Raw genomic sequence first — 25,280 nt, 5'->3', positions numbered from 1 at the left:
CATGATGGTTTGGCTACCAACCAGGGCAAGGCAGGGGGTGTCAGCTAGGCAGGTGTGGACTAAGTACTATGCTAAACTGGGATCCAAGGAACTGTCCTAAGAGCTCAGTCCCAACATTCTTTTTTAGATCAAGAGCCATGTCAAGACTCTCCATCTTCTCATCAAGCCACTGGTCAGTGTTTCCAGATAAATGTTGATAGGTGCTCAGAGCTGCCATATCTCTAGTGGAAAAGGGGCAGAAGTGTAACCCCCGTCCCCCCCCCCCCCACCCCAGCCTAGGAACATGCCCAGAGGTCATGAGAGCAGTTTTGCCCCAGGGAGGACTTAGAAAACGGGCAGACAGCATTTTCCAGGAGACTTGCTCAAATCCATAGCTCCTGCTGTGTGGAAGCCCCCTTCAGTACAGTGGCCCTCCTCACCTACACAAGAGAGCCTATATCCCTATGCCCAGGTAGTCCTGGGGAGCTTTCCATCAACTCTGAAGAAAGAACCGAATGGGTGGGCTGAGGGAGGTCATTACCAGTTCGGTTCAAGGTCTTCCCTCCAAGCTTCAAATATCTCCGCAGCCACAAGATGCATTCCTTTTCCAAATAGCTCTTGTCTTTTTCTACCAAATGTCTATTGTCCTCCCACTTCTGCTTGGTGTGGCGAGCAATTGAAGAGACTGCAGTGTATTGAAGAGTGTCCAAATCCAAGATCAGGTAGTCACTGCCATCATAGCCATACTGCCAGTGCCCCCAGACGCTGTTGTTTTCCTGCAGCTCACAGCCATAGGTGAACTGAAGGGTGTGCAGGCCTACCCATCCCCCAGACAGGCATGTCAGTAAGGGCAGATGTACCCCATCATGGTCCCTGCTCCCTCCACAACTGATCCCTTGGCTTCTCCTTATGTGAAGTTCACACTTTGGACAACTTACTTTGGTCCCTGATACTGGTCTCTTTTATTTGCCATTAGCTCTGCAGCAGTGAGCGGTCTATGCTGGGTTCCAGGATGTCTTGAAAAAGATTTGGCATTGCCATGAATTTGTCAATTGGACAAATTATTCAACCTCCATAGCTCTCTATCTTTTGTACATGGAAAGGTTAGAGCATGACCACATAGATTTCCTTCTGTGTTAATTGTATCAGATTCCAATCATATCAGATTCCAATCATATAATTTCCAGCTTTCTGAAAACAGGATCACTGTACACAGCATTAATGTCAGAGGATACACCTCTGTGCTCAGTATTAATTCCTTGAGGTTCCAAAGAAGGCAAACTTAGCATTAACAAGCACCAACTTCTGCTGAAAACATAATGAATTTCAAAGTCAAATATAAATAACTCTGAGACTGCCCCAGCTTGGATTAATTGTGCCCTCCCTTGGGGTCCACAGTCCACAGGATCAAGCTTCTAAACCAACACTCACAAAGTATACCAAACTTTGTGCATTGTCTCTCCCCTTCCATGTCATGAGCCCTTTGCAGGTTGTGACTACACTGGTATCTGTCCCAGTGATCTGGCAAACCCTGTGGAACACATTCTCCTACCAGTATCAACTGGTAAAAAGCTTCAGTCTTCAGCTTTCATTATACCTCTTACTGATTTAAAGGCCCTTTACAAACTTATTTCAATAATCCCAAGCAGTCAGGAGACACTAGAGACCAGTAAGCTACATTCTGTTCCCTGAATGCACTCTGCCCAATCCCAGCCCACCCTTGGCTGTGCCCTAACTTCTGGCTACATGAAATGTATTTATCTTCCTAGCCCAAACCATACACATTCCATAGGTTCTATCCAAAGTTCCATCTCATTCATGAAACTCTCCCTGACCACTGGATGTCTTGTCTGTCTACTTCATTAAACTATTTTTCTGCTTCTCATTTGGCATTTAAGGAGCTACTGGCTTTTGACATCTTTTGGGATGCCTTATAGTGTCAGTAACATGTTTCCAGCCCTATGGGTGCCTCCCCATAGTAATTGTAAGTGCTTTGAAGACAAACACTTGGTCATGTTTTCTGGTTGTCCCCCTCCAGCACTGAAAGATAAATGCTAGGTATATATCTGCAAGGCAGTGAGTCTGCTGAATATTGAACTAAGAATGTCCATAGACCTTGTCCCCGGGAACCAAACTGGGCTAGCTTTTATTCTCAAGTGAGAACTTGTCAAAATACTTGCTGAGGGCCTCCGGCCTGTGGGGGTGGGGTGAGGCTGCTTGCCCTGCTTTCTCCTGGGCACATACCTGACAGCTCTCGTGGGAGCTCTTTGCTCTGACTCCTATTCATGCTGCTGTTGTAGTACTGTTGCACATTTCTCAGACTTAACTGGAAAATCTTCATCCGAGTCTTGAAGATCTTAGTCTCATCATCAAAGTATTCTGGCTTTTCCTTCAACCAGTCAACACAAGGATCTGCCTTCATCCCCTCGCTGTCAAAGTGAATAAAGAGTTGGTTGTCCACGAAGCCAGAGGCAGTAAACTTGGGGACGCCTGGGCGTGATTCAGACACAGCTGAGTAGAAATACTCCAGAGAGTGTGTTCCTGAGGCAGAGATCACGGATTCTGGTAAGCTTTGGTATTGGTTGAGGATCTAGCTCACAGTATGTGAGGGATGAGTGTGTGTGTGTGTGTGTGTGTGTGTGTGTGTGTGTGTAATAGAAGAGACAGGACATATAGCATAAAACAATGGAAATAATGGTGCAGAAGAACCCACCAGCACAAGTGCATTCAAATTCCACATTCTATACTCAGAGAGAATTCAAAGAATTAACAAAGAAATGTTAAGTGCAAGATCTCAATAAAAAGTTTTTATGAAGAAATTCTTGATCAGGGCTTGGGAAGAAGGATCTGGAGTACCCGGAGGTTTAAAAATAGCCCCAGGGCAGGGAATGACAGTGCCTGAAATAGACTTCTCCTCCAGGTCCCTGCTATAGTGCCATGACAGTTCAACCGCAGAGGCACAGGCCCTTCCCCCCACTTCCGGTTTAGGCACCAGTGCTGGTCTTGCAAGTGTTTCCCTAGACCATTTTTCCCTCACTGTAGGCCACTTTCTTTCTTATAGTTCAGCTTATTTATAGAAAAAGTGGACAACAGACAGTCTTTAGCCTTACTTCTCCCAGCTCCTGGGTCTGGCTTCTGTTCCCCAAACTTTGGATCCTTTATTGTCCCTCATCTGGAATCTCTACTGGCTACCTTTGGTCTTGCACTCTTCAGGTCTTTGCGGAAATGTCACTTCCTCTGGGAGAATCCACCTCACTCCCCACCTCTCACTGCTGGCAAGGTGAGCTTTTTCTGCTACTTTGCCTCCAGGATCAAGGGACATCACATGATTATGGACTCACTTTCAGCTTACCAACAAATCCCACAGAAATAGCAACTTTTCTTTCTTGTTACTCATTGTATTCTTAGTTCCTATAACTACTGTGTTAGTTAGCACCAGAGAAAGAAAACTAGAGGGAAAAAAAAAAGTTAGGATGAAGGAACTGCCTCATGCAGTTCTAGGAACAAGTGAGAATTGTTTCATGCAGTGGAGGTGGGGGAAAATTCAAAATCTGCAGGGGAGACAGGCTGGTGACAAAAATCTGATATTGCAGCTCAAGTCTGAAGTCACTGTGGAGGCAAAATTTCCTCTTCCTCAGGGGCCTTTTTCTCTTAAAGTCTTCAACTGACTGGGTAAGGCCCAGCCACAATTATGGAAAGCAATCTGTTTTACTCAAAATCCACTGACTTAAATATAAAACTCATCCAAAATACCCTTACAGAAACATCTGGAATAATGGTTGACTAAAAATCTGCATTGTCCCAGGCTTGGGACAATAGCTTCTCATTAGTTTGTTTAAGGGAGAATGGCAAAGTAGTAGCTAAGGGGGAAAAAACTTTTATATAAATTTAGTGATAGAATTTTCCTGGATAAGACACAATCAAGTGAGTACATTAATGATGCATTTCCACGTGAATATATTGTTTGTGTGTGTGTGTGTGTGTGTGTGAGTGTGTGTGAGTGAATCTCTTTCAGTTCTAACTACCCTTAAAACCAAGGATCAAAATGAACTCAGAACCATTGTCAAATACCTGTATCACAAATTGTTTGTTTGTTTTGTTTTTTGGTGCTGAGGATCGAACCCAGGGCCTTGAGCATGCAAGGCAAGCATTCTACCAACTGAGTTATATCCTCAGCCCCAGTATCACAAATTGTTAAAGCATAACTTTCTCTCTCTCCTTTTTCCTTCTAGTGCTGGGAATTGAACCCTGTACCTGGCCTATGCTAGGCAAGTACACTACTACTGTACTACTATACATCCCCAGCCTTTCTTATTTTATTTTGGGACAAGATCTCACTAAGTTGCCTGGTCTGGCCCTGGGACTTGCCATACTCCTGCCTCAGCTTCCCAAGTAGCATGAATTACAGGCCTGTGCCACCACACTCAACTAAAGCATACTCTCCTTAAAAAAAAAAAAAAAAAAAAAAAAAAATATATATATATATATATATATATATATATATATATATATATATATAAAGTTGTAGTTGGATGCAATATCTTTATTTTATTTACTTATTTTTATATGGTGCTGGTGCTGAGGATCAAACCCAGGGCCTCGCACATGCTAGGCAAGCGCTTTACCACTGAGCCACAACCCCTAAAGTATACTTTTCAAAAATAATTAAGCATAGTTACATTGCTGTCACTTGAAAATATTATAATTAATAATTTTATGAGGTTTTTTTTAAAAGCTGTTATTTAAATTATTTTATTTTTATCCCATCCTTTTGAATATCTATTTTTGGTACTGGGATTGAACCATGGGTGCTTTACCACTAAATGGCATTGCCAGCCTTTTTGGTTTTGAGACAGGTTCTAAATTTAGGATTATCCTGCCTTAGTCTCCTGAATTGCTGGGATTACAGGCTGTGCTCCACCGTGCCCAGCTTGAATTTCTATTTTTAAATATTTCATAATGTGCCAATGTATTGATGTACACTTATTTCATAAATACATAAATATTTTTAAAGTAAGGAAGAAAAAAAATAGAGTAAGGAAGATACTTTGAAAACATTGGCAGGAGATAGTGGGTTCAGACACCCAGTTTCTGGGTTCTTTTTAAAATTTTTTTATTCTAATTTGTTACATATGACAGAATAATGCATTACAATTTATATTACATATATAGAGCTCTCTCCCCCTCCCCTCCCCCTTCCCTCTCCTTCTGCTTTCCCCTCTCCTCCCCCTCCCTTCCTCCCCTCCCCCTTCTCCTTTCCCCCTCCCTCCCCTCTCTCCCCTCCCCCTCCCCTCCCCCTTCTCCTTTCCCCCTCCCTCCCCTCCCTCCCCTCCCCCTTCTCCTCTCCCCCTCCCTCCCCTCCCTCCCCTCCCCTTCTCCTTTCCCCCTCCCTCCCCTCCCTTCCCTCCCCCTCCCTTCTTCTCTCCCTCCCTCTTCCTTCCACCCCCTCCTTCCCCCTCCGTCCCCTTTTCCCTAGCTAGAGTCGATCTAATCTTCCCATTAGGAATCAGCCTCCTTAAGCCCCTCTTTTTTGTTCTTGTGTGTATGTGTGGGTGTGTGGTGCTGGGGGTTGAACCCAGGGCCTTATTCATGCGCTGCAAGCACTCTACCCAGTGACTCTTTTCTAAGTAGCTTTTTTTTTTTTTAAGTTGTTGATAGACCTTTATTTTATTTGTTTATATGCAGTGCTGAGAATTGAACCCAGTGCCTCACACGTGCCAGGCGCGTGCACTACCACTGAGCCCCAGTCCTAGCCCTTCTACATAGCTTTAAAGCTCCAAAACCGTCAATGTTGAGCACACAGGGTGCAGCATTCTGAGGTGCGCCAGCTTCCTACTAGTCTGCACCGCCCGCCCTGCTTTGCCAAAGCCCTTGTTTCCCAGACGCTGTAGGCTGGCGAGTAAGGACCTGCAACCATCGCTAAGATTTTGGAAAGTTACCCCGGGATTGCAAAATGCCCTGAAGTTTTCGGGCTAGGGTCTTTCTCTCTCCCCTTCGAGTTTCTCCCACAATTCTTGACAGCCCGCCGCCCCTGTCGCCCCTGCAGTTCCACTCACGGGCGCGGGTGCCCTTCAGGAAGCTCAGGAACACATGCAAGAGGACAAAAGTCGATAGCATTTTCTCAGCTGTGCTGTTGATTGACCTCGTCACCCGGGAGTCCAGACCCACACTGCGAAACTCAGTTCCGCCATAAGCTCGAAGTGGAGGGAGGCGCTCTGAGAGAAACGAGAGTTAAGAGGATCAGTAAGATAGAAGCTGTGGGTGGGGTGTGTAGAGAAGAGGTTTACGTAGGGTGGTTTCAGAAACGATGAAGCCTTGGGCTGTGGCTTCTTCCTCACCAAATACAAATGTCATTACACCTACCTAGGAAAAAAACCAGGGACTTTTGGAAAATTGTAGATATGAATGTTTAATGAGGGGACAATATTAAACATGAAGATCAAATGATGCCTATGTTAACAACAAACGTTACGGGGGGGGGAGCCTGAAAATACACAGAAATAAGATTCTGCTTTGGTGTTCTGAATTTGGATGATATCCTGCTTTTAATTGGAACATATCAACTTTCGTTTTACAGTCTTCAGTTACAGTCTGGGGCTTAGCTGGTAGAGTGCTTGCTTAGTCTCAGCAACCCACAAAATTATTTTCTTTTCATTTAAATAACTCAATTATGGGCTGGGGGTGTTCCTCAGTGGAAGAGCGCTTGCTAAGCAGTGGGTGGGGTGGGGCTGGTATTTACTCCATCCAGTACGAGAAGTAAAAGGGACACCCACAAAAAACCCACAACCAACAACTGCAGAAACTCAGAACCAAGAACGCTCAGGATCATTATTTCTCCCAACTCTAGGGAGGCCAGGAAGATTTCAGCGCGGTTTAGTGTGTGGACTCAAGTGAGCGGGGTCATTAAATGTTCTCAACTAATTATTTACATTTCTCTCTGACCAAGTAATTTTATTTTATTTTAAAAAAATATTTATTTCTTAAGTGTAGATGGACACAACACAATGCCTTTATTTTTATGTAGTGCTGAGGATGGAACCCGGGTCCTGTCCGTGCTAGGGGAGCGCTCTATCGCTGAGCCACAATCCCAGCCGGGCCAGAGTAATTTTAAATTTGCAATTTGCACTCCTCTGATTACTGTGGAATATGAGCCTTTAGCATATGAGCACAAACATATTCTGCGTCTAGCTCTTCTGTTTTCAGGCGGCCGCACTTTTCTTGCAAAGAGAACGAGAAGGATGCAGTTGCAATAAGTAAAAAAAAAAAAAAAAAAAAAAAAAAAAAAAAAAGTCCGACCTGGTCACCCAAACTGCAGCCAACTCCGTAGTAAACAACTTGCCCAGGAGTTCCAACCCTTAAGATAGGAATCCAGAGAGCAGCCTTCCTTGCTTCTCCCCTTTCTCCCGCCTCTTAGAATTCACTGAGTCCCTGATAACTACTTTAATCTCTTTGGAAGGCAGGGTCCCCAGGCTCTAACAGCCTACCACTAGGCCCCACCTATTAAAGGTCCCACAACATCTTAATGTCTACACACTCAGAACCAAGTTTCCAAACTTGAATCTTTGGGGGACACGTTGAAAAGTTCTCAAACCATAGCAAAGACTATTCAGATTTTGTTTCTTCTTTAGTTGATTTCAGCAGTTTGTGACTTTCCAGATATTTGATCTTTTCAACTAAGTTACCTAATTTGTTGGCATACAGTTGTTCATACATTCTCTCCTCTTAAATTTTTTTTTTTTTTAGTTGTAGGCGGACACAATACCTTTATTTTATTTATGTATATGTGATACTGAGGATTGAACCCAGGGCTTAGGCAAGTGCTCTACCACCGAGTCACAACCCCAGCCCCAAAATATTCTCTTAAACTTCATTTCTGCAAGGTCAGTAATAATGTCCTCTATTTTGTTTTTTATTTTGTTCATAGTTGTTCATAGTGTTCCCTTTCTTATCTTTTAAATTTCAGTGAGGACATTATTGATCTTTCCATCCTGACTTTGGGACTTTGGCTGTGTGTGTGTGTGTGTGTGTGTTTTCTCTTTTGGTCAGTCTAGCTAAAGCTTTATCAATCAATATTGCTAATCTTTTCCCAGAACTTACTGTTACTTTCATTGATCTTCCTCGTTGTCTTTCTGATTTTTATTTCATTAATTCCCAATCTTATTTTTACTTCTTCCTTCTTTCTATTGCTTTGGTTTTAACTTGATCATCCTTTTCTAGTTTTGGAATTTGGAAGTTTAGTTTTTTTCATTTTATTTTACTTTGCAGTGCTAGGGATGGAACTGAGGAACTCCTGCATGCTAGTCAAAAGTCTCTACTGCTGAGCTACAGCCCCGGCCCAGGTTATTAATTTTAAATAGTACTTTTCCAATGTAGACATTTACTGTTATGAATATCCCTCGAAGCATGATACTAGCTATATTCCGTATACTTTCCTATGTTATCATTTTTGCTTACTCAGCTCAAAATATATTCATTTTCCCCTTTCTCTTTTGACTTGTTGATAATTTAGAACTGTGGCATTCAATTTCCAAATAATTCTGGGTTTTCAAAATTTTCTTCTATTGTTGATTTTTATTAATTCATTGAAGTTGGAGAATGCACTTTGTATGATTTCAGACATTTTACATCTTTCAAAACTTCATTTCCGAGGTTATGACCTATCCTAGAGAATGTGTTGGTGTGCTCGGCAAGAATATATATTCTTTATTGGTGGATGAGATGTTCTATAGATGTCAGGTTAAGTCAGTTTTCACTATTTAGCCTTCTACATATTTGATGACCCTTAAGAATTCTCTAGGGCTGGGGATGTGGCTCAAGTGGTTGCGTGCTCACCTGGCATGCGTGTGGCCTGGGTTCGATCCTCAGCACCACATACAAACAAAGATGTTGTGTCCGCCGAAAACTAAAAAATAATAAATATTAAAAAATCTCTCTCTCTCTCCCTCCTCCCTCTCTCTCTCTCCCCCTCCTCCCTCTCTCTCTCTCTCTCTTTAAAAAAAAAAAAAGAATTCTCTAGCTAGGTGTTCTATATTGAGATTAGGGTATTTAGTCCAACTATTAATATTGAACTATTTCTTCCTTCAATTCTATCAGTTTTATTTCAGATAGTTATATGTTTATAATCATTTTACCTTCCTGATGAATTGACCCTTTTATTATATTACTGTGTCCCTAATTTTCTCTAGTAATATTTTTCATCTTAAATCTATTTTGTCCAATATTAGTATAGCTACTTGAGACTTTTTTTTTTTTTTTTTTTGGACCAGGATTGAACCCAGAGGTCTTTAACCACATCCCCTGCCTTTTTAACATTTTATTTAGAGACAGGGCCTTGCTGAATTGCTGAGGCTGGCTTTGAACTCTTAATCCTCCTGCCTTCCAAACCCCTGGGATTACAGGCGGTCACCATCATGCCCAGCTACTTGAGCTTTCTTATGATTACAATTTACATGGTATATCTTTTTCCATTTTTTTTAAAACTTTCATCTATTGTATATGAATCTGAAGTGTCTCTTATGGAGAGCCTATAGTTGGATCTAGTTTTTTTAATTTGTTCTTTTTAGTTATACATGACAGTATATTTTGACATATTAATACAAACATGGAGTATATCCTATTCTCATTAGGATCCCATTCTTGTGGTTGTACATGATGTGGAGTTTCACTGGTTATGTATTCATATATGAACATAGGAAAGTTATGTCAGATTCATTCTACTGTCTTTCCTATTTCTGCCCCCTCCTTCTTTTCATTCCCCTTCGTCTAATCCACTGAACTTCTATTCTTCCCCTTCTTCACCTTATCATGTGTTAGTAACCACATATCAGAGGATCTAGTTTGGTTTTCTTTTTAATATTTATTTTTTAGTTGTAGATGGACACAATACCTTTATTTTATTTTTATGTGGTGCTGAGGATTGAACCCAGTGCCTCACACATGCTAGGTGAGCACTCTACCTCTGAGCCAAATCCCAGCCCAGAGGATCTAGTTTTTTAAAAAATTAGTTGAGTCATAAAATCTCTGCCTGTTGATCAGTATGTGCAGTCCATTCATGTTTAATGTTATTTTTCAAATTGTTGTTTTGTGAAATAGTACTCCGTCCATGGAATACAATCCAATAACGTAGTTGGTTCACAGGTTTCTTTAAATTGCCTTTAAGACTAATGAATAATCAAGTAACTTGTAGGAGAACAATAGGTATACTAACCCTGAGAATAAACATGTGGAAACAAAGGAAGCCGGCTAAGAAATAACTGATAGTCATTGAAAATAATAAATAATTAAGAAATAAGAAGGCAAGATCAATGGGACTAACTTCTGATAGGGTCAACTGAAGATCATTGTAAAGCTAGAATTAATGGTCAGAATGATGTAGGACAGAAGAGGCTGGACAACCCGAGGAATTTTCAGGAAGCAGCTTTATTAGCTACAGCAGTCCAGAGTGGGCTATTGCCTAAAATTCTCTGGACCATGAGTCTGAAAATTCTTTGAACTTTATACCCATTAGGAGGAGAGGTTTGAAGGTTTACCTGAAAAGTACTTTTTGTTTCATTTTTTAGGCTAGACAGAGGTTTCACAAGGTGTTTTTTTTTCTTTTATCCTGCAAAGCTGGTATTTACAAAAAAGGTGAAGCCATAAACCAAATGCCCTCTGCAGAAGTTTTTGCTGCTATCCAGTGTAAAAATTTTTCTGACAAGAAGAGAAGCTCAATTGTGATGAGGGGGTCCCGGAGAAGCTTATATGTTACAAATATAGGTAGGGGCTCAATTTAGTGGGGGTTCCTGGTCTGCTCCAAGGGGTTTCTCAATATATTTCAGAAGAAATATTACTTAGCCAGACATACTAAGATGAAGTTAGCCTGGTCCTGGACCTCGGCACCTGCATTAACATAGGACTGACCTGGGGAATGAAACCCCCCTGAATGGGAGGGTTGCCAAGACAGTTTTAGAAAGGACCAACTAGGGTCAGAAACTCCCCTGCCCAATGTGAAGGAGGAGTTAAACACTGGATTGGTGAAGGCTGCAGAAGGTGGACCCCAGTTCTAGAAAACATCAAACAGTAATAAATTTGGAAGTAGCATTATGTTTCCTTTCTCTGCTTGTACTCAACCCACTCTCTCAAGTGTGTTCTTTGCCTGAGCCTTACTTTCACTTGTAATAAGATTCTCTTTTTTGATTTTTTATATCTGTCTTTGAAGTTTCTCTTGTCGGGACACAAGAACTGAGGCTTGGATCTTTGGCTTTCCATTTGACTGTAACTGTTGGATTTATGTTTGCCGTTTGTCATATATATGATATATATATATATATATATATATATATATATATATATATATGTGTGTGTGTGTGTGTGTGTGTGTTATATATGTATGTTTGTCTTCTGTTGCTTCTTTTTTTATTAAATAGTTTTTTGAATTTTTTTCCATAGAGATTTAATCTTCTAATTGCTTAAAAGAGGTCACAAATTTGTGTCCCTCAAGTTATCTAGAGTTTGCATGCATATATGTTTTCACACTCTTAGCAAACAACTAAGGTAATAGTTAAAATTTACAAACCAGTTCTTTTTATATAAAGCTTTAGATTTGTGACATCTCTTGGGAAAAAGTATAATATCTAACAACACTGTTCCAAATGTGCAGATTTCCACTGTGACTCTGCTGCTGAAGCAGACCAGGTACCCCCCCCCCCAACATCATAATTGTAATAATTAACCTTCTCCAGGGACCCCCCCACCCCACCCCCACAATTAAGCTTCTCTTCTTGTCTGAAAGATTTTTACAAAGAATTTTAGCAGGATTTCTGCAGAGAGCTCAATGTGGTTGGAAGCTTCCTCTGTCTTATGAAGGCTAGGATTTTCTTTCCTGTAGAAGCTAAGTCTGCAATAAACCTTGTTACTGTACAAAAGATACTGTCTCTGTTTTCTTGGTAAAAATGTGTAAAACCTCTGTCTAGCCTAAAATATGAAAAAAAAAGAGTAACTTTTAAGCACCACCCACTATTATGAAAATTCCCAAGGGTATAAAAGTTCAAAGAATTTCCAGATTCAGGGTCCAGAGACTTTTAGGCATTAGTCCCTCTGGACCACTGCAGCTTAAATAAACCTGCTTCCTGAAAATTCCTTGGGTATCCAGCCTCATCCTATATCACTGCCTCTAAAGACAGCATGTGCTTGATGGGTGTGGTGGCCCTCAGCTTAATTTTAGCAATTTGGGAGGCTGAGGCCAGAGGATTGCAAATTTGAGGCCAGTCTCAGCAATTTAGGGAGGCCCTAAGCAACTCAGCAAGACCCTGTCTCAAAATAAAAAATAAAAGGGGCTGAGGATGTGGCTCAGAGGGTAAGTGCCCCTCGGTTCAATACCTGTTATCAAAAAAAAAAAAAAAAAAAAAAAAGAGAGAGAGAGAGAGAGAGAGGGCATGTACTTTCAAGGTTCAACCCACTCCTGTTACTCTCTTTCATTCCTCTGCTCAGATACTGTTTATGACAGTATTCAGGTTATCGATCATTTTGCCTGTTTTAAAATTTTATTTAAAGAAATATTAAGTATATTTTTTGCATATGTGTTCTTTCATTCATTTTTTTATGCTTTCTAGCAAATCTTTAAATTTTTTAAAAATTAGTTCCTTTGAGTTAAACATAATATTAGGATTTTTAAATAGATACTTTATAGTAAGCTCCATGTCATTTTCTTCATTTTTGTCTATATTTTGGCTACCTTTTATGGTGATTTTGCTAAAAGTTACAGCCTGCCCCTTAAGTTGTCACATTTTTCTTTGATAAATTCTAATTTAATTCTAGTAAGCACAGTCATCTTGCTTCTTTATGGTTTTGTTACTGCTCCTCCCCTTTGTGCTACTGTTATACATATCACACCCATATGTTACACACCCAAAAATATAGCAACTTATATATTGCTTTATATAATTTTATGCCTTCAAAAAGGAATTGAGGTTGGGTGCAGTAGCGCACGACTGTAATCTCAGTGGCTCAGGAGGCTGAGGAAGGAGAATTGTGAGGTCAAAGCCAGACTCAGCAAAAGTGAGGCACTAAGCAATTCAGTGAGACCCTGTTTCTAAATAAACTACAAAATAGGGCGGGGGTGTGGCTCAGTGGAAGAGTGTCCCTGAGTTCAATCCCTGGTACCAAAAAAAAAAAAAAAAAAAAAAAAGTTGAGAGATGAAAGGAGTAAAACACATTTAATTAATTCTTTTATATTAAAGTTAATTACCATTTCCTGGCACTCTTCATTTCTTCTTGTAGATTGGAGTTACTACTTCATATTACTGCTTCATTCTACTATAGCTTTATCCCCTCTCCCCATCCTCTTTGCTATTTTTCTCATATGTGTTTGTGTGAATGTGTATGTACACATGTATCATATTTTGATGCCACAAGTCCCAAACTATAATTTTACAGTTATTATTTCATGTAATTTATGTTCATTTATTTATTGGGGGGGGGATACCAGGGATTGAATTCTGGGCACTCAGTAGAGCCACATCCCCAGCCCAAAATTACAAAATAAACTTTTGTATTTTATTAGAGACAAAGTCTAACTGAGTAGCTTAGCGCCTCCCCATTGCTGAGGCTGGCTTCAAACTCACAATCCTCCTGTCTCAGCTTCCAGAGCTACAGGGATTACAGGTGTGTGCCACTGTGCCTGGCTCATGTAATTGACTTTATATTAGTTAAAAGAAGATTAAAATGTGTGGTATTTTAAAAATAATGATCTACATATATGTCGTCTTATTTTTTAAAATTTCTTCATCAGATTGGTTTTACTTTCTGGTGTCATTTCTTTTCATCCTGATGAACTTACTTTAATATATATCATATAACATATTTGCTAGAAATATGTCTTTTCAGTCTTTATTTATCTGGGAATGTCTTCATTTTGCCTTAGGCTTTGAAGGGGAGTTGTGCTTGATATAGAAATTGATTGACAGGTGTTTTTTTTAAAATAAATTTCCTGTGATTTGAATTTGCTTCTGCCTCTGACCTCTGTTGTTTCTGATTTCAAGTAAGCTGTTTTTGTGTAAGCACACACACATGCAATACTGAGAGTGGGGTCATTACCACAACTATATCTGAAGATGTGGAGGAGCCTTTGGAATTGTTTAATAGGAGTAGGTTAAAGGAATTTGGAGGAGCAGGTTAGAAAAAGCTTAGAATGCTCTAAAGGGAGCATTACAGATAATTCTGGTGAGGGCTCAGAAGACCAGAATGCTGATGGTGATAGGTGACAGAAATATGTGAGTGGTGGGAACATGATGTTTAGGGAATAATTTGATAAGATAGGCCCACTGTGCTGACCCCCATGCTTTCTTTTCCAAGAAGCAATTTACCTGTAGCCTTGCCTGGCTTAAGTGGACAAGATTTGCACATTCCTCAGCAAACTGCCTGTTGTCCGCAGGAAAAATGTGGGCCTGAAATTCCAATAAGGAGAATACAAGTTACCCTAAAGCCGGTATTTTTGTGACCCTTACACAGACCAGATCCCAGAACTCAGAGAGATAAAGATAATTCCCCCTAACCATAAAATCTATAAGAACAGTTTTCAGTTAGAACCAGTCAGCATGGTTCTAATTGTGACCGAGAGTTGTCATGGCTATTGGAAACTTGTCATCCTGCTGTCAGTCAGAAGTCAAGAGGTGGGCTGGGCACTGTGGCACACACAAGCCTGTAATCCCAGTGTCTCAGGAGGCTGAGATAGGAGGATGGCAACTTTAAAGCCACCCTCAGCAATGGAGAGGTGCTAAGCAACTCAGTGAGACCCTGTCTCTAAATGAAATACAAAATAGGGCTTGGGATGTGGCTCAGTGGTTGAGTGCCCCGGAGTTCAATCCCCAGTACCAAAAGAAAAGTCAAGAGGTAGAACTGGGTGGAACTCTCTGGGAACTTCCTGGAACCACCGAAAAAACTGGAGGACAGGAGAGGCACTGTGTTTCTCTCCTCTCTGAGAGGACCCACTCTCTTTCTTGAGAGTGTCCCCTTTCTCTTTTTCTATCCCTTCTAGTAAACTCATGCCTATAACCGAGCAATTTGTCTGAAATCTTTCTGACTTGATCCCAAGAATAGGGTTTATAGGGAGGTCTTTGGGCTGCCTCAATTTTCCAGAAGGCCCCAGATATGTAACAATATGAATATGGGTAGTAAAGACCATGCTGTGAGGTCTCAGGTGGTAAGAGAATTCTATTGGGAATTGGAGAAAAAATGACTCTTGTTACAACATGGCAAAGAACTTGAATTTTGTGGAAGGTCAAAATCAAGAATGATAGTTTATTGGCTGAGGTTTCAAAACAGCAAAACATTCAGGCTGAAGCCATGAGTATTACTGGCCTCTTTTAGTCAAATTTATAGTGACCAAAGAAAAGCAGAGTGAAAGATTTGAAAAATTTGCAGCCTGGCCAGGGATGGAGTAAAAAAGTTTGTTTGGGACAGCAAAGTATGGCAGTTGAGCAACCTCTTGCCAAAGAGATTAGCAGAAATGCAAGTCATTCATATAATAGGAAAGAAAGCTTCAGGCCATTCTTCTCTTGGCAGGCCCAGTTAGAAGCCTAGAAGTGCAAATTTGTTTCAGAGACCTTCCAGGGCAAAATTGTTTCAGGAAAGATTCCTGTGGCCCAGACTTGGAATTCTCTTATATCTGAGATACATTGTGGCTGCTGTAGCTACACAGTGGGTCTAGATGCAGCATATGATGGCTGCAGACCTTGGTATTTTCCACATTAGGCTGGTTTTGCAAGAGTTGTGGGGTCATGAAGCTTTCACCAAGATTTCAAAGGAAAGCCTGGAAACCTGGATTGTAGTCCTTCAGGGAAGCGCCCAATGGAGTGATGTCTAGTGGAGCTATAGGACAGGAGATTGCAAGAACATACAGCAACTAGCAGTGTGCCACTTCAGCATTGGAGAGCTATAGACGTCCACATGCAGCCTCAGAGAACAGTCATGTTACCTGCCCAAAGCTCTGGGGGCCCATCTTCTGCCACAGTATGTTCTGGATGCTGAGCTTGGAGCTTTAGAATTTAATATTTGCTCTGCTGGGTTTCAGTCTTGTTTTGGCCAATTTCTTCTTTCTATTTGCTTATTCCTTGGTATTTTTAATACCGAGGTGCTGAAGAAATTCAATATGCGCTCAGAAGTGGGTCAGCAAGGCAAATTTGTACTTCTGCAGAAGGGTGCACCCCCAAAGGGAATATGGTAAGCAAGCACACCTGGGAGGGTAGTCTGCCAATATTTATCCCTAAGGAAGCACTGCCCTTTGCTCCTGATAGGAAGAGATTGGGGGTATGACTGGATACTTGTTAGGGAAATTTTTAAATGGCTCCATCCTGACCACATGGTTTCCTAACTTAGGATGGTTCCATTATACAAGTGAAACTTAAGTTACAGTAAACATTCCTGTGTTGCATTCTGTCAAAGGCTTAACTTTGACAGAAAACAAGACAAATCTTACACTTCTCTTTGGAATATTTACCCAGTGCTTGTCCCGTGATTGTATCTCAGAAATATGTAAATCAACTTTCTTTTGTTTGTTTGCTTTTGTTTTTATTTTTATAGGGACCCACAGCTGAAAGTTTTCCTGGACTCTCAGACTTTGATCTTGAACTTTACACTGATATTGGAACAGTTAAGATTTTGGAACTCTTGGGCTGGGGATGTGGCTCAAGCGGTAGCGCGCTCGCCTGGCATGCGTGCGGCCCGGGTTCGATCCTCAGCACCACATACAAACAAAGATGTTGTGACCGCCTATAACTAAAAAATAAATATTAAAATTCTCTCTCTCTCTCTCTCTCTCTCTTTAAAAAAAAATTAAAAATATCTCTTGACTCTCCACTTTCAGTTCTTTAAAAAAAAAAGATTTTGGAACTCTTAAGGATGAAATGAATATATTTTGCATTGTGAGATGGACATGAACCCTTAGGGAACAAGGACAGAATTTTATGGCTTAGATGTGGTTTGAGTGTCCCCAGTGGTTCATTGACACCAAACCACATCCCCAGCCCTTTTTATTTCATTTTATTTATTTATTTTTTTAAATTTTGAGACAGGGTCTTGCCAAGGGCCTTGCTAATTTGCTGAGGTTGGCTTTGAACTTGCAATCCTCCTGCCTCAGCCTCCTGAGTTACTGGAATTACAGGTGTGTGCCACTGGGCATGGTGACTTTGCGTATTACATTATCTGATTAGGTTTACAATGAATATTGGTGTAGTATACATGGTGATAATACCAGAAGGGTAGTTAACTGAAAATATGATGTTGTAAGTTTTTTGTATTTTACTGGATGTAGTTCAAGGTTACCTTAAGTAGATTGTGAAATGTTAAAGATGCAGATTTCAATTTCTCAACCACGGTGAGAAATGAATGCAAATATATACAACTAATAGCTAGTAGAGGCATTAAAAATTTTAAAGAATTATATATGTAAAGTTAAAAAAGTATATGTAATGTTTCTGTTGTTAGTTATTCCTTTCTGTATAAGTTAGTTATCATCTAACATCATTACACTTTAGGTTTTTCTGCATTTCAAATTACTTGTGCTGAAGGACTTCTAGTAAGGAATCTGGTCCATTTTTGTTTACCAGATACTTGGTTTTGCCTTGTTTCCCCCTTTTTGTCTATTAAGAGATTTATGTAAAATAAAATTCACTAATTTGAGGTGTAAAGCTACAGGAGTATTGGTAATTGTTCAGAATCATTAACCAGTGCTATGACCAGGATATGCTCTTAGCTACCTTTGCCCTACACTGTCCTCATCTACCTTCCTGCTTGATCCTCTCCTCCACCCCAGCTCTAGATGACCACCAATCTCCTTTTTGATTATAATTTTAAATATTCTAGAATTTCATGTACATACAACCATAGAGTATATAATTTTGTTATAATATAGTTATTTTTTTTTAAAGAGAGAGTGGGGGAGAGAGAGAGAGAATTTTTTAATATTTATTTTTTAGTTCTTGGCGGACACAACATCTTTGTTTGTATGTGGTGCTGAGGATCGAACCCGGGCCGCACGCATGCCAGGCGAGCGCGCTACCGCTTGAGCCACATCCCCAACCCTAATATAGTTATTTTTAAGCTTTGTTGTGCTATGTTGCTTTGTTGTGTGAGTTTTAATATTTCTTTTTTTTTTTTTTTTTGTACTAGGGATTGAACTCAGGGGCACTCAACCACTGAGCCACATCCCCAGCGCTATTTTGTATTATATTTAGAGACAGGGTCTCACTGAGTTGCTTAGTGCCTCATCATTGCTGAGGCTGGCTTTGAACTTGTGATTCTCCTGTCTTAGCCTCCTGAGCTGCTAGGATTATAGGAATGCACTGCTGCACCTGACAATATTTCATTCATTTTTAATACTGGGTATTATTGAAATACTAATTTATCCATTGGATTTCCTACTGAAAATATGTTAAACAGGTGGGTTATTGCCAGTGTGGGTCTGTTAAAGTAAAGCCACTATGAACATTTGAGTATAGTCTGTCTGTGTAGGTAGGTTTTCCAGCCTTTTAGACAGATGCCTAAGACTGAAGTTGTTCGGTCACAAGGTCAGTGTGTTTAATGATATCAGAATTTGTGATACTGTTTTACAAATGGGTTGTAATTTTTTCACATTCCTAACAGTAATGTGTTCTATATGCTGTTGATATGCAGTATTGTCACAAGTGTTTTTAATGTTATATATTCTAGTTGAGGTGAGGTAGCATCTCATTGTGGTTTTGTATATCTTTGGTGACTACTGATGGTGAGCATCTTTTCAATACTTATTAGGGCTGGGCACATGGTGCATAACTGTAATCCCACTGGCTTGGGAACCTGAGGCAGAAGGATCATGAGTTCAAAGCCAGCCTTGGTAACTTATCGAGGCCCTAATCAACTCGACAAGAGCTTGAGGGCTGGGGATATGGCTCAGTGGCTAAGCGCCCCTAGATTTAATCCCTGGTACCAAAAAAGGGGGGGGGGAAAGCTTATTAGGGACTTGCATGTCTTAGCCTGTGAACTGTTCTCCACGTCTTTTGTCCATGAAGGTAAGGGTTATCGTCTCATTGAATTGTAAATATTTTTCATATATTCTGGATATTGGCTATATGACAAATATATTTCCTGCAAAATTTCTCTCCTTTTCTGTTCATGTTTTAATTTCCTTTGCCATGATTATTAAAAGGTATGCCTTGGGCTGGGGATGTGGCTCAGGCCGTAGCGCGTTTGCCTGGCATGCGTGCGGCCTGGGTTCGATCCTCAGCACCACATACCAACAAAGATGTTGTGTCCGCCGAGAACTAAAATAAATAAATAAATTCTCTCTCTCTCTCTCTCTCTCTCTCTCTCTCCCCCTTTCCTCTCTCTTTAAAAAAAAAAAAAATAAAAAAATAAAAAAATAAAAGGTATGCCTTAAAGCAGGGTTAAAACCATTATATTTTTGTTTTATATTTTATGCTTTTTGCTTTACACTTCACGTAGTCAAAATTTTTTTGTTAATCTAATTTCAATAAATTTTCTCCTGGGTTTGTAAAAAGATGTGTTTAATAACTTTTTTTGCATTAGCTATATTGTGATTTAACTCTTGATTTTGATGGGAGGTAAAGATTGAGCTCCATTTCCTTTTCCCATATGGATTTCATTCAAGGTGTTCCAGTAATATGTGTTGAAACTCTGTGTTTTCTCCAACAAATTATCTTGGCACTTTTTTTTTAAAGAGAAATAGAATTTTTAATATTTATTTTTTAGTTTTCAGCGGATACAACATCTTTGTTTGTATGTGGTGCTAAGGGTCGAACCCGGGCAGCACGCATGCCAGGCGAGTGCGTTACCACTTGAGCCACATCCCCAGCCCCTATCTTGGCACTTTTGTCAAAAAATAAATGAAATGTGGAAAGAGAGAGAGAGGGATAAAAACTGATAATAAAAGTGTGGTCCCATAGCTGGACTCTAATGTTAGGAGTGATCTATGTGTCTATTCTTATACCTATGCCATGTTTTGTTGATTACTGTATGTTTTAATCAGCTTTTCTTTGCTATGACTAGAAGGCTGGACAAAAACAATTTTAAAGGACAAAAAGTTTATTTGGTGCTTAAGATTTTAGAGGCCTCAGTCCAGAGAAGGCTCACTCCGTTATTTAGGGCTTGAGGTAAACCAGGACATCATGGTAAAAAGGTGTGGCAGAGGAAAGCAACTCAGGACATGGCAACATGGAATCAGAGAGAGAGCGAGAGAGGGCACTTCCCTCACCACAGGAAAATATAAACCCCCAAAGCCAGTCCTCAGTGACCCATCTCTTCCAGCCACACCCTGCCTACCTAAAATTATCACTCAGTTCATCCCTATCAGGGGATTAATGCACTGATTAGGTGAAGACTCTCATAACACAATCATTACATCTCTAAACTTTCTTTTTTTTTTTTTAAGAGAGAGTGAGAGAGGAGAGAGAGTGAGAGAATTTTTAATATTTATTTTTTAGTTCTCCGCGGACACAACATTTTTGTTGGTATGTGGTGCTGAGGATCGAACCCAGGCTGCATGCATGCCAGGCGAGCGCGCTACCGCTTGAGCCACATCCCCAGCCCCATCTCTAAACTTTCTTGCATTGTCTTGTACCTAAGCTTTTGGGGGACACCTATTATCTAAATCATAACACTGTAATTTCCTAAGTTTTGAAATAAAATATTTTAAGCCTTCCAACTTTGTTCATGTTTTTCAAATGATTTAGCTATTCTAGGTTGCTATAGTTTGGATGGTGAATTTCCCCGACATGTTGGCTTGATCCTCAACCCATGGTTCTATTGGGAGGAGCTGGAACATTTAGGAGATGGACCTAATAGAAGGAAGTTAGATCACTAGGGGGTGGGCCCTTGGAGGAGATATTGGGAACCTAACCCTTATTTGTTTCTATATTGGATTCCTGGCTGGCATGATTTGAATGATTTCCTTCTTCATGTGTTCCCACCATGATATATTGCTGTGCTACAGGTCCAAAAGCAATGGAGCCAACTGACCATGGGTTAAAACTTCTGAGGCCAAATAAAGCTTTCTCCCCTCATATGTTGTTTGTTTTATCTCTGACATTTAGTCACAATTATGGAACATTGACAAACATGAGTATTATACCTTTACCTACACATTTTAAAAGCAACATGTCTGTATGGAGACATGAATTGGTGTGAACATACTTTATATATGAACAGAGATATGAAAAATTGTGCTCTGTATGTGTGATAAGAATTGTAATGCATTCTGCTTCATGTAATAAAAATTAAAACAATTTAAAAAAAGCAACATGTCAATTAAACCTGTTTTGATTTCTTTGGATTGTATTAACTCCAATCAATTGATATTGGGGAGGATTTTCACCTTAAGGATATTGAGATTTCTAGCTCGGGAGGCTGAGACAGGAGGATCGCAAGTTCAAAGCCAGCCTCAGCAAAAACAAGGCACTAATCAACTCAGTGAGACCCTGTCTCTAAATAAAATACAACATAGGGCTGGGATGTGACTCAGTGGTCCAGAGTCCCTGAGTCCAATTTCCCTTCATTCATAATTAATAGTTTTGAGAGTAAAACACTCACATCCTTTAAATGAAATTTATATTCAGGAATTCTTTTACACTCCTAAATTTTTTTTTTTTTGTTTTATACTCATTTTAGATTTACAGAAAGTTGCAAAGAAGTACAGGAAGTTGCCATTTATCCTTCATCTAGGTTGATTATTGCATGTTTATTATAATTAAGAAATTATGGACTGGGGATATGGCTTCGTTGGTAGAGTGTTTTCCTTGCCTGCACAAGGCCCTGGGTTCAGTCCCCAGCACCACACACAAAAGTTGTTTTATTAAAACTGACTAAACTATTTTAGTTTATCTTATATTTGTATTTTGTCAGTTTTCAAGTTAATGTGTTCTTTTTTTCTGTTCCAGGATCCAATTCAGAATATTGAATTTCCTTTAGCTAAGTATGTTTGATGTTATTGAAAGTGGAGTTTATAAAATTATCCTTTCCTAATTGCTTATTCCTAAGATACTGGAATAAAATTGATTTGGGTTTATTGAGACTGTATGCTATGGCCTAGCTAAATTAATTGATTAGCTGAGGAAATTTTGGAGAGTTCTTTAGACTTTTCTATACAAATGCTTGTGTTTCCTGCAAATAAGGACAGGTTTACTTCTTTCCTTTCTATTTATAAGAAATTATTTCATTTTTTTCTGTTGTACTGGCTATGTCATCCTCAATAATGTAAATAAAAATGGTGAGATCTGACACCTTATTTTGTTGTGAATTCCAAAAAAATAAAAAAAAAGTGTTGAGCCTTTGATCACTGAGACAGATGCTAACTAAAGAATTTTATTACTCTCCCTAATTTTGTTGAGAAAGTTCCTTTCAATCCCTAGTTTGCTAAAAATTTTACAATGAAATGATGTTCAATTTGGACAAATGCCTTTCCTGCATTCCTTTAAAGGGCTAAGGAAAATATTAAAGATCTTTCCTGTCTATATGCCTGCCATGACCTTTGCATATCCTTGATTGAACATCTGAAGAATGTTGACTTATTGGGTTTGGTTCACTCATGAAATCTTAGAGTTGTTCACTTATCTCAAGGTAAACATTCCCTTCTTTCTGAAATTTGAACCGTCCTTGGGAAGATAAAATCCTTGAGGGATCACTAGATCATGCATAGTGTTAGAAGGGAGACTTCTTTGTCCTAACTTGTATTCAGGGAGCATCACCGGGAATAAGGCTTTGGAGTCTCACCCATGGAGAGGATGCTCTACCCAGAACTTCTCAGTTGGGACCCTGAAAAGCTGCCCTGGGATTCCCTGGCTACATGACTTCAGGTGTTGGTGTCTCTCCCATCTGGTGATATATTTTCTTCTCCTTTGCCTTTTCAGTTTTGTTTTTACTCTTAAATTATTACTAAAATAAACACTATTTTATATAAAGAGAGTGTCTTTATTGTAAATTGGATCCAACCTGCCAGATTCAGCAGCTGTGCACACACGTAATACTTTAATGTTACACCCTATGACTTTTCAACTTCATTCTCTCTCCTGGGTGCTGGGGATTGAGCCCAGGGCCTTGGGTATGCAAGGCAGCACTCTACCAATGGAGCTATATATATCCCCAACCCTTCAGTTCATTCTCTTAATGTGATGACAAGGGTTTTTATTTTAGAATATTACACCAATCTTGATTTCCTATGAGATGATAAAACAAGTGTGGACAAATGTATGCCGATTTTTTAAAACATTTTTTTGTATTTGATTTTCTACCTTTTTTTTTTTTTTTGCAGATTTTTGAGTCTAGGTTCATGAAGGATTTTAGGTATTGTTCTCTTGTGATGTCTTTGCCTGGTTTTGGAATCAGGATAATATTTTTCTTATAAAGTGATTAGGAAAGTGTTTTATGTTCTTATTTATAAGAAAATATGTATAATTAATACTATTTTTAACTATATGTTTAACTTAAATCACCAATGAAAATTTCTGGATATTAAATTATGGAGAGGTTTCCAATCACAAAATAAAATGTATGATTGGAATATTACCTATTATTATTTTCCATTTTTTCTTAATGTCTCACAAGAAATTGTTAATTTATTCTAGGTTGTCAAATGTGTTATCATTAATTTACTAATATTCCTAGATCATCGTTCTTACATCTGGAGTATCCACACTGATATACTTTCTTTCATTCTCAGCATTGGTAATTTCTTTTTTCCTATAAAATCAATCTAGGCTCATAAGATAATATCTTTGATAGAGAATAAATTCCAGCTTTTTAGTTTATCAATTTTTAAAATTATTTTTTTAAATTTCATATTTGCCTTCATTTCCTTTTTTCTGCTTGCCTTGGTTATGTAGTGTTTTAATAAGATTGAAGTTATTAACTGGAGATATTCCACACGTTTTAATGTGCTACATTTCCTTAATCAGTTTATTTATTTATTTATTTATTTAATTTTTTTTTAGAGAGAGAGAGAATTTTATTTATTTATTTATTTATTTTTAGTTATCGGCGGACACAACATCTTTGTTGGTATGTGGTGCTGAGGATCGAACCCGGGCCGCACGCATGCCAGGCGAGCGCGCTACCGCTGAGCCACATTCCCAGCCCAAGAGAGAATTTTTTAATATTTATTTTTTTAGTTTTTGGCAGACACAACATCTTTGTTTATATGTGGTGCTGAGGATCGAACCCGGCGGCAGCATGCCAGGCTAGCGCGTTACCGCTTGAGCCACATCCCCAGACCCTCCTTAATCAGTTTAAAATGTTACCCAATTTCTTCTTTGATCCAGTGATTATTTAGAATCTTATTATTTAATTTCCAAATACTTAAGGTGTGCTGGTTATCTCATTGAGATTTGCTTCTAATTCAACTTTATTATGGTCACAAAATACACTCTGTTATCGGTACAGTATTTTCAGATTTGTTGAGAATTGTTTTATGGTTCACAAAAGGTCTAGCCTGGCAGATGTACATTTGCACTTGAAATAATATGTATGCTGTTGTTGATATTTGTATACGGTTTATTAATGTAAATGAAGTCTAGGTTGCTTTTCGTATTTTCCACATCTCTCTCTTTGCTTTCTTTTTCTCTCGTTGTATAAATTGCCGGGAAGAGTATAAAAGTCTCTGGTGTTGTACATTTCTCTGTGTAATTTCTGGAGTTGTATATTTCTCTGTGTAATTCTGTTTCTTTTTCCTCATGAATTTTAAAGCAGTGTTGTAGGGACCATGTACATTTCTGAGTGCTGTTTTCCTGTTGATCCTTTTATCCTCAGGAAGCATGCTTCTTTATCTCTAGTAACACATTTTATTTTGAAATGTGTTTTTCTAATAGTATCATGGTCACTTTCCTGTTAGCATGGGATATCTTTTCCCATAAATTTACTTTCACTTTCATCTTTATGCTATGAGTGCATATCTTGTAAACAGCACACCACTGCCAGTCAACCTATCAGCATTTTAATTGGAGGAGTGACTCCTAAGGTTAGTTTTAGTTGTTAACATCAAAGGTTTGGGGCCTACTCAGTTACTTTTCTTGTTTCTTGTTCTCCATAACCTCATTGTCTGCCTAATGACTTTATAACAAGAAGAAAGTAAGGCAAAACCTTTAAGGTTCTGAGCAAAATAAAGTCAATCCATAATATCTAGCAAAAGTGTCCTTCAAGAATGAAGAGAAAATAAACAGAATTTCTGATGAAAATTAAATTTTATTTCATCACCAATAGATCCACACTATATGAAATGGTAAAGGATTTCTTCAGTTTGGGGGCAAATGATACTATGGAAAACTCAGACTCCTAGAAAAGGT

General features: G+C 39.2%; 1 protein-coding gene and 1 long non-coding RNA gene across 7 annotated transcripts in view; one reads left to right on the top strand and one right to left on the bottom strand.

Annotated features, from left to right (window-relative positions):
- Positions 1 to 6,236, bottom strand: part of LOC308648827 (H-2 class I histocompatibility antigen, Q7 alpha chain-like) — a 26,924-nt gene extending 20,688 nt beyond the window's left edge. Inside the window, exons 1-3 of one of the 5 annotated variants that reach the window (XM_081293876.1) lie at positions 5,919 to 6,228; positions 2,224 to 2,520; positions 521 to 796 (exon numbers count right to left, since the gene is read on the bottom strand). In XM_081293876.1, the coding sequence (XP_081150002.1) occupies positions 521 to 796; positions 2,224 to 2,520; positions 5,919 to 6,096 (751 nt within the window). In that variant the 5' untranslated portion in view covers positions 6,097 to 6,228. Of the gene's footprint in view, positions 1 to 520; positions 797 to 2,223; positions 2,521 to 5,918 lie in introns of all 5 variants that reach the window. The other 4 variants (XM_081293877.1, XM_081293878.1, XM_081293879.1 and 1 more) reach the window with 4 other exon arrangements.
- LOC308648849 lies at positions 2,583 to 25,280 on the top strand. 2 transcript variants are annotated; one of them, XR_014021920.1, is made up of 3 exons: positions 2,583 to 3,259; positions 4,212 to 4,247; positions 25,198 to 25,280. It is a non-coding gene; the product is annotated as an uncharacterized lncRNA (long non-coding RNA). The 2 variants fall into 2 exon arrangements; XR_014021921.1 differs by lacking the exon at positions 25,198 to 25,280 and adding an exon at positions 21,885 to 23,044.

The sequence above is a fragment of the Spermophilus citellus genome (assembly GCF_964194105.1).
Source record: "Spermophilus citellus genome assembly, chromosome: 5".
NCBI lineage: Eukaryota > Metazoa > Chordata > Mammalia > Rodentia > Sciuridae > Spermophilus > Spermophilus citellus.
Note: the sequence above shows the minus strand (reverse complement) of the source record. Positions and strands in the feature narration are given on the sequence as shown.